The following is a 10,173-nucleotide window of genomic DNA, read 5'->3' on the forward strand; positions in this document are numbered from 1 at the left end:
TTTCCCTGTAAGCTCCATTCTATACTCTGAAAATAGACTATGCCATAAAACTGAGAAAATGCAAACCAGAACTTTATAGAGGTTAAGCCATTTCTATGATCCAGCTCAGCAGAGTGACTTTTTGGTTTTGTACTGACATTGAGAAAATGGGGGCCTGCTTATCCTGAAGCCAGACAGGGCACTGGTTCTGAGGGTGAGTAAAAGGAAATCTCTAAAACAAAATCAGAGATTGCTGACCTGTAAATTAATCTATAAATGGAACTCACAGGACTATCAGATACTGCTTAAAGTCTTGTAATAATAAAAATCTGCTTTCTTCTGATCAGTTTCAGTGATCAAGGACACAAGACAGGCCTTCAGAATATGCTAACAGGTAGCAAACACCGCTATAGCAAAAATCTTAAAAAAAAAAAAGAAAAGAAAAACCCTATAACTAAAAGCAGAAATGCATAATTTCTAATAAAGCATTATTCAGCAGAAAGAAATTTCAAAGACCACTAACCTGGTCCTCCTCTTCATCCTCATCCTCTGCCAGACGCTGCCTGCCTACTTCATATAGCCTGCACACTGTGTCCATGTTCAGAGAATCCATGCTGCCTTGGTTCTGAAATAGAACACCCAGTCCACAAGAAGTTAGTTTTTAGAAGGCCCATATCCACACCTCAGCTATGACTGGCACTCACACACCTTGACCCTGTAACTATCAAAGCTTCCAATACCCAAAATTCTTGAACTGATTCTGAAAATGTCATGCCTAGGACACAAAGAGGGAAAGAAAAACAGGATGAGAAGGCCTGGACAGCAAGGGAGAGACCACCATCCCTGGGAACAACACTGTTCCAAGGATGCTCTAGAGAGAGAATGACTCCTCTAAGAAAGGGATGACAGTGTGAGTCCAGGATAATAGGATATGGGACGCTCCCCAATGCTCTATAGCAGGATTTTCCTACTTCTCTTATACTGTGTATCTCCCCATCAGATGAGTAGATTATCCTAATCTATCACCAGAAATGCATCATCTTTAGAACACATAACAGATACAAATGTCTGGAGTGTAAGTTGAAAATGATCTTAAATATCAGAATAAAACAGTAGGATTTCTTGCTCCCTTTACCTCGATGACAGCAAGATAGCAGTCTTTGGTGTCTGTACATAGGTCAAAAATGTTCCGTTTCACATCAATGGTCGCTGGAAAACAGAATGTGACAAGACTCAGGACTAGACTACTACTGTGATCTTAAAACCAGCCTTTCTGTTAACAGAATTCAAGGTGACTGTTCATAAATATTTCCCTAACTCCTCTGCTTTTCAAAAGCAGAAAAATTATAATTCTCTCAGAAAATGGAGCATCTTAAATAAGGATCACCAAAACAAGGCAAAATCATCAATACCTGACCTTCACACTTACCTATAGGTTTGTAATCAGTTGCATTAAATGTTCGGAATGATGATCCAAAAGGGCTTTTCATCCTCTCTTCCAGTAAGTCATCTTCATCATCTGCCTGCAACATAGCTAGTTGGGACAGAAAGGGGAAATAGGAAAGGGAAGCAAAATACTATTAGATTCAGAAACATCACCTATTCACAACTGCAGAAAGTATTAATGGACAATCAAGACTTCAGAGAGTTTCCCTGTAGTAAATTCCTCTCAAAGCATCCTCCTTGCATATCCAAACAATATCCTCAACCTCTCATATAGCTTCCAACAACTGTTACATCTGAAAGCGTACAAAAATCACAAGACAAAAAAGGTTTTTCTTTAAGTTCATAATGATACGCATGGTAAATTACTCATGAAATTTCTTTCTATACAAGATTTACTTGTTATCTTCAAAGCCAGTGGCACTCCACTTTAAATCGACATTATTCTCATCAACAAATTTTGTCACCATTTGTACTATTATTTTATCTTTTATGTTACAACTTTGAAATGTTTTTCAATTCACAGATATTTCTAAATAGGAAGTATCAAATTAAGTGAGTGGGGAGAGGAGGGAGAAAGAGAATAATGAAAAGTGAAAAGTTTATTACCTCCATACATCACTGTCCCCGTGTGGTTGAACACCACTCGACACTGATCTAGAGCAGGAACTGTGTGTAAAAGATGGAAAGTACGAAGGTCCCACTAGGAGGGGAAAAGGTCAAGGAAAACTATTTTCCCCAAAACTTCTTATTTAGCCTCATGAGGGAAATTCTGAAATACTACTTTCTTTTCCCCTCCTTCTAGGTATTAATGCTTTAAAAGTCAACAAGATCAAGATAAAGCAAAAGCATACAGAATGCATATTACTGAATAATGACCCTGAAAATCTCCTATGATATCCTTATATACATAAAAACTACATGAGCTCCCTCTCTCCCAATAGTAGCACTTCTTTTTACTCTTATGTGTCATTTCTATAGAGCAAAAGTAAAATCCTTCTGAAGACACATAAAAGTCAATCTGACACCTGGGGAAGTGGGAGGGAGTAATCTGGTCACTTCCCGATACAAAGAAAACACACTAGTAAAAGTCATCAATAATTACCAGTATCAACTGAATCCACTAGAGATTCAATAATACTTCAAACCAAAGGAAAAAACCAGGTTATTTACCTGTGTGGATACTTCGACCAGGTATTGGTAGAAAGATAAATAATTTCTGCATTACAAACTAGGTAACAAATGGCAATTAAGACATGGGCATAAAGGATACAATCTCAGTATTAATGATGACCTCCAGCCCATTCGGATGGAAAACGCCACTGATGTTCATGTTGAACTTGTCAAACTTGTGGATGGCCTGTGCAGAGCGGACATCCCAGAGGACGCCATCATTTAAGACAAGATCATCTGTAGGATTAAAGGTGGCACAGTTCCTCTTGTAGTTGTTGGCAAGATCTGGGTTAAACAGAGTCAACAGCTTGTTGCCAGTCTGAATATCATAAATCTTTAGAGAAGAAGGGGTGGGAAGAGAAAAATCAGACCAATCCATCCACTGACGAATTCAAACAGAAGCTGCGTAAAATATCTCTCTCATGCTTTCCAAAGCCCATCAAAATTATAAAAGGCCTAACATTGAAAATAACTGGAAAATAGGAAGACCACACCCATACAAGCAAAGTTTATGTACTTTGGTTCCCATTCAAGGTTTGAAAAGTCTCTTTGCCACAAGTAAGAAAATAATAAGTGAGACTGCAATAGGGATAAGAAAACCCTCTTCTTCCCCATCCCACTTTCAAGAAACAGAAAATGTTTCTAAGACTGAAACTGAGAAACTCTCCATGTGGACTAACCAACATTACTCATAGAATACTCTGACAGGTTACTTTTTGGAGAAAGGCATCAACGAAATGCCCTTTTCTCCTTAAAATATCCCAATATACTATCCAAAGTCTACAATGTGCAACCCATGCAGAGACCAGATCTTTCCCATCAGCTTACAGACACGCTGTAATATATCCAATCTTTTTTAAAAAATCCTCCTTTAATAGAGGAACAAATAGGGAGACACCACAAGGAAACAAACAAATCCAGATCGTGGGACAAGACAACTAGCCTGGTCTCTTCAAAAGTCAATGTCATGAAAACTGGAGAAATGGTTCTTGGCTTTAAAACATTAGTGAGACATAACAACCAAATGCAATATGTGAATCTTGGCTGGATCCTGGTTCAAAAAAAAAAAAAAAAACAAAACATTTGAAACCAAACACATCAGGAACAATCAGGAAAACTGAGTATGGGATGGATATTAGATGATATTTAGGAATTACTATAAATTTTCTTATATTTGATAACAGTGTGATTATGTAATAAAATGTCACTATTGCTAGGATATACATGTTATAAGAGTTAGGGATAAAATGTTTGCAACTTACTTTCTATAATTCAGAAAAACACACATATTTACACAGAAAGAAACTATGGCAAAATACTAAACTGATGAATCTAGGTGGTAGTTATGCGTACTATTTCAACTCTTCTATATATTTTAACACTTTCAAATTAAGTTTGGGAGAAACCCTCTCTTCACCACTCCATATCCCCCACCTCAAGCTACTATCCCCTCTTCTCTTTATTTTTCAGCAAAATACTACAAAAGACTTGTCTATACTCAGTGTCTCCACTTCTCTCCTGTTCTCTCGTGAACCCACTCTAATCAGATTTTTCATCCCAGTGCACAGAACTAGCTCCTGACATGGTTAACACTGACCTCCACATGGTTAGTCAAAGGTCACTTCTCAATTCTCATCCTTTTTTTTTTTTTTGGCCACGCCACACAGCTTGCAGAATCTTAGTTCCCCGACCAGTGGTCGAACCCCAGCCCTCCGCAGTGAAAGCCCAGAGTCCTAACCAGTGCATCGCCAGGGAATTCCCTCAATTCTTAACTTACGTAACCTATCAGCCGTTTCTGACCCAGGAGATCAATCCTTCTTCAAAAGAGTCTTCCCTTGCCTTCTAGAGCACATCTTTTTCCTGAGGTCTCCTGCTACCTAACTGGCCACACACTTTGTTCTCCTTCCCAAGTTCCTTCTCACATGGGCAACTTCTAAATACTAGCACATGCCAGGACTCTGTCCTCACACTTCTCTTCTCTAGCCTCCTTAATGATCTCATCCAAGTTCATGGTTCATACTGTCGACAAGTGAACAACTCCCATATTTATATCTCCCACCCCAGACTTTTCTCCTGAACCCCCGATTTGTATATTCAACTGCCCATTTCCTATTTGAGTGTCTAAGAGAATCACAAACTCCATGCATCCAAAACCCCAGGGTCCAGCTACATCACTTCTCATTGCCTCCACCACGCCCACCTAGGCACAGCCCCACTACGCTCTCACATATTAGCTGGCACAACACCCTCCTAACTGGAAAGCCTCCTCTTGCTTCTCTCACAGAAACCAGACTCACACTTTAGGAATTTTACATCCAGTCATGTGCTTTCTTGCTCACCCTCCAGTGTCTTCATCTCACTCAGAGGAAAAACCAAAGGTCTTAACACATTGCAAGAGGCTACACGCTATGCCCCACCACTGACCTCAGCCTTCTTCCTCCCACCTCCCAAGTAAGGGCTTTTCCCTTGCCATCCCCCATCTTAGATCACTTTTCCCCAGACATCTGCATGATGCCCACACTTCCTTTAAGACACTGCTTAAACATTACCCAATCAGTGACACTGATTTCCTAGATAAAAAGGAAGTCCCCCACACCACCACCAAGCACTTCCTACCTCTTACCCTGCTTTCTTTTCCTTGGCAGCACTTACCACCTGACATACTATATATTTGCTTCTTTATTCACTGTCTCCCCAGTGAGGCTCCATAAAGGCAGGGACTTTATTTCATCTAAAACTTAGTGTTTGAAAATATCTGCTCTGCTAATGAAATAGTTCTCAAACTGTCAGATTAAGTTCTTTTCACATTTTTTCCATATAGCTCAGAATTACTTCATTACACTTACAGATTCTATCTGGAAAGAATATCACTGAGTAATTTCTTGTCACCCACAGGACTTAAGTCGTCACACTCAGTCCAGCAGATTTCAGTATAAAAAAATAGACAAATCACTTGAAAGAAGTGGATTCTTAAGTACTTACATGGGCAATGTCTCCTTTTGTGCCTATGACTCGATCCTGAGAGTGCTTACTGAACTCAACATAGTGATCTTCTGTGAAGGAATGCCTATGAACAAACAACAGAAGTACTGATATAACTGACCTTTGGGACATAATTATTCAACTGACTGAAAATAAGGTGATCCTCAGCCTCTTGCCTGACTATACTCACCTAAAGATTCTCAGCTCCCAAAGAGGAAAAAACTGTACACATAAGATTAAAAAGAAAATTCCCTCTACCAGTTTGTCCAAGCAGATCCAAAATAATTAATGGAAACTACCTGGTTAAAGAAATGGCTAACTGGGTACACGTGCCTTTGAAATATGCTCCAGCAAAGATAGCAATGTACGCATGGGAACATGAGAAAATACATAGATGTGCCATTCTGGATTACTGAAGGGTCTGCTGTGTGATGGGAATGTATATACCTACCTGATAAGAAAACCCAGCAATTAAGAAAAATAAGATCTTATTAAACATGTACCACAGATGAGGAAGACAGAAGTCAGCAATATAACTTATAGCATTCCTCTTTCTCCCAAAAGCCTTTAAGTCAAAGAATCAGATGAAGGGGATAAACTGTAAAACAGAGAGACTAGGTTATAAAAGTAGATACATACTTCATATCAAATACTGATTTCATTCCCCAAAGTGCAGACAGAGGCTGGCTCCAAGTAGCAGATGTCAGCAGCAAGGACCCGTCCTAAAAGAAGATGGGAGGCCCAAGGTGGGTAATCATGTGTTTATATAAATGCCATCTTCCATTAGCATTCTAAAATATAAAATATATTGTTGGATTATAAAGAAAACAGAAAAACTTTTAGGAACCAAGAAATGGTCAGAAGCTGCTAGGACTTAAGTAACATGTACCTCCTATGTCCTAAAAAATAACTAAATTTAAGAATATTAAATCCTCCTAAAATATAATAGTTCCAAGGCAGGGGGTGGGAGGATGTGACACTTGGGAAGATGTCAAAGATGGTTCCTCCTTTCTTAATATTTGGCCATATTTCTCCATCTATCTCATCTGAATTATCAGTCAACTGGAAACAGTTGTTAGACTTCCTAGCTAAGGATTCTTAAAGGTTTTTCAAAGAGAAAGCCCAATAAAAGGTCAACCTCCTTTACTTTAAAATCAGGAAAATTATTCTTGTCATCTTAACAGTCTTGACTTTTAGAAACAGCAAAGGCATCAATTTCATCCACAGAATAGTGTTAATAAACTGTGAACTACCACTGGAATCATATGCTTGTTTTCCTAAAAATTCACAGTACTCTGAGATTTCCTTCCAACACAAAAAGAAAACTTTAGTGGTCACAGTTGATAATCTCCATTTCCAAATGAAGCAAATTAAAAATCTATCTATGTTCAGATCTTAGAACAAGGGTTGGCAAACATAGGGCCAGATAGTAAACACTTTAGGTTTATGCAGGCCATATGATCTGTGTTGCATGCAACTACAGTACTCAACTCTGTCGTGGTAGCATAAAAGTAGCCATGACAATACATAAACGTACGAGCATGGCTGTGTTCCAATAAAACTTTATGCACAAATACAGGAAACCAGTCAGACCACAAGCCCACAGTTCACCAACCTATCCTAGAAGAATGATTGAGAATAACCTAGGAAAGGACCTTTACCCTGGAAGGTTCAAGGTGTGTGATAGCTGAGTTGTGACAGTTATAGCTGGCCTCCTCCTGTCCACTAAACACATTATAGAGCTTCAATTGCCCGGTGCAGGTGCCAAGCATCAGGAACCGCTACTAAACACATTATAGAGCTTCAATTGCCCGGTGCAGGTGCCAAGCATCAGGAGCCGCTCTCGTGCTGAGAATGCACAACAGGTGAAGCCACTCTCATCCTCATTGGCTTCCCGGAACACTGAAATAGGACGGAACCTAAGCAAACAAAAGAGAATCAGAGACAAAGAACAGGAAAGGGCTCAGAAAAAGAAAACTCTGTTAGAAGGACAGAAGGAAAAACAAAGCATTTATGTTTCAAATGGGTTCTTCCACAATATCAGTGACCTTCAGTGGTTCACCTTCATTTTAAAAGAGAGAAAATGACCTTCACTTAAAAATTTTAACAATAACAAAAATTCCCATGTGTAAAACCTGGGATACCATGACCTTCACTTAAGATTTTTAAGGAATAAGAGGAGACAACTTGGACCAGCACAAAAACAAACTTGACAGCCTAGTTAGGGACAGAGTGTTGCATGGGTTCTAGAAAACATACTAGTTATAGTAAGAACACAGAGTACCTTATCAATATATTGCCAATAATCACACAAGGAACCCATGGTTGACAAAAGGGGGTATAGTCACATTGCTCATGTATTCACACAGTGATAATTCCTGGTATTTCAGGCCAACAGATGGTTTTCCGGACTAATTACTTTATGCTGATATTGCCCACATACTTTGACTTAAATAGAAAAATCATTCCAATTCCCAGGAAGTGAGGTAACCTCTCCTTACCTGCTAAAGATAAGGTGCCTATCAAAGCATCCGCCATCCACCCCTCCATACTTTGGAAATGATGCCCTGCGGTTTAGCCTTGAGGTAAAGTTTATTGGCGCTTGCCGCCTCTGTTTTGGCTCAGGACATTGGTGAGGAGTAAAGAGAGAGAAAGGTGGGCAGGTGGCAACTGGGTTCTTGCAGCGAGCATGCTGCTCTCTAAGATATTCTGTGATGATACTGTCCAGCGTAGGTGGGGAAGGAAGATGTCTGTCCAACTGCTTTTTTATGGCTGGGCTTTGGCTGTAGGCGCCATGGTCCGACTTCTGCCGCAACACTCTGATTTTCCTGCCATTGCAGGGTGATGGCCTCTCTCTGATAAAACTGATCCTACCAATCAAAGGAGAGTTGCCTGCATAAGATGGGCCAGGCAGAGCTAGTGAACCCTGGGAGGCCCGTGGCTGAGGATGAGCAGTGGGGGCAGAAGGGGCAGAGGCACCCACAGCAGCATGGCTGCCCAGTCGAGTTGCAATGCCATTGGCGATGCGAGGGGTACGGGGAAGAGAAACAGGAGAAGCAGCAGCAGTGACTGGGGTGAAGGCAGAAGAATGGGAGGCAGCAGTCATGGGCAGGTCAGCCTCTTTAGTCAGCACAGTTGCTGTCTCCCCAAGCCCTTTAGAAATGAGATGGTTTCGTATCAGCAGAAGCAGCTCTTTCTCAGGAAAGGAGATCCTTGACTGGGCAACAACATCTGCTTTCTGCAGTCGTGCCAGGGACACATCAGTGCCAATGAGAAGTGGCTTTCCTGACACCCGTTCAATGAGCTCAGCAGCATACTTGCAGAACTTGACATGGTCACTGCGTTTGTCCTGCAGCACAGGCTCTTTCATCAGTTGCTGGATTTGACAGCTGCTAAAAAGGGGCAGTTTGCTGATGATCTGCCGGACAGTGCTACTGCGAGACAGGCCCACCAGGGCCTTGCAGGCCAGGGCCCGGATCTGGTCTGCATCTGTGATGGGCATCTTGATGGAGAGTAAGGACAGAAGCACCTTGATGCCATTGTTGGACTGGACCACATTCCACATCTTGGCCAGAGTGTGCTCACTGCTTTTGGGAGTCTGAGGCAGCTTTCTCCGAGGAGTTCCAGAGATAAATTTGCCAATACTAGAAATTCTGTTATCCGGGCCACACACACAATTGATGATAATCTGAAGTGCGGACTTCTGAATTTCAGCATCATGAATAAAGAACTCACCCTCAGCCACTCCCAAAATAATGCTGATACCTATTGGGGAAAAAGTAAACATTTTATATTATTCCTCATAAAACTAATGGCCAACTTCAACGGTTATCCCAGAGTCAGAATTTAGAGTTCTGTTCATTTTGTTCCACTTAAAAGAAAACTAGGGCTTCCCTGGTGGCGCTGTGGTTGAGAGTCCGCCTGCCAATGCAGGGGACGCAGGTTCGTGCCCCAGTCCGGGAAGATCCCACATGCCACGGAGAGGCTGGGCCCGTGAGCCATGGCCGCTGAGCCTGCACTTCCGGAGCCTGTGCTCCGCAACAGGAGAGGCCACAACACTGAGAGGCCCGCATACCACAAAAAAAAAAAAAGAAAACTACACTTTTTTTAAAAAAAAAGTATAAGGAGGGCTTCCTTGGTGGCGCAGTGGTTGAGAATCTGCCTGCCAATGCAGGGGACACGGGTTCAAGCCCTGGTCTGGGAAGATCCCACATGCCACGGAGCAACTAGGCCCATGAGCCACAATACTGAGCCTGCGTGTCTGGAGCCTGTGCCCTGCAACAAGAGAGGCCGCGATAGTGAGAGGCCCGTGCACAGCGATGAAGAGTGGCCCCCGCTTGCCACAACTAGAGAAAGCCCTCGCACAGAAACGAAGACCCAACACAGCCAAAAATAAATTAATTAATTTTTTTTAAAAAGTATAAGGAATAGTTTGTATAAAATGAAATCAGTTCTACTACAGTACATCTTTATGACATAATACCTTATATGTTAAATAGGGGAATGACATCAGTATTATGTGGAAGTCACCCAGGGTCATGTACAAACTTTCTTGGGTAAGTAGAGCAAAAATAGTGGGAATAAATAAAAAGCTTC

At 41.3% G+C, this 10,173-nt stretch overlaps 1 protein-coding gene across 1 annotated transcript in view; it reads right to left on the reverse strand.

The window, feature by feature from the left end:
* Positions 1–10,173, reverse strand: part of DCAF1 (DDB1 and CUL4 associated factor 1) — an 82,545-nt gene that overhangs the window by 14,950 nt on the left and 57,422 nt on the right. The window contains exons 14-23 of the mRNA XM_007451885.1: positions 8,079–9,342; positions 7,370–7,496; positions 7,239–7,319; positions 6,217–6,299; positions 5,578–5,662; positions 2,696–2,929; positions 2,032–2,125; positions 1,409–1,513; positions 1,115–1,188; positions 503–604 (exon numbers count right to left, since the gene is read on the reverse strand). Of these exons, the coding sequence (XP_007451947.1) occupies positions 503–604; positions 1,115–1,188; positions 1,409–1,513; positions 2,032–2,125; positions 2,696–2,929; positions 5,578–5,662; positions 6,217–6,299; positions 7,239–7,319; positions 7,370–7,496; positions 8,079–9,342 (2,249 nt within the window). The remainder of the gene's footprint in view (positions 1–502; positions 605–1,114; positions 1,189–1,408; positions 1,514–2,031; positions 2,126–2,695; positions 2,930–5,577; positions 5,663–6,216; positions 6,300–7,238; positions 7,320–7,369; positions 7,497–8,078; positions 9,343–10,173) is intronic.

Source organism: Lipotes vexillifer, unplaced genomic scaffold (assembly GCF_000442215.2).
Source record: "Lipotes vexillifer unplaced genomic scaffold, Lipotes_vexillifer_v1.1 scaffold500, whole genome shotgun sequence".
NCBI lineage: Eukaryota > Metazoa > Chordata > Mammalia > Artiodactyla > Lipotidae > Lipotes > Lipotes vexillifer.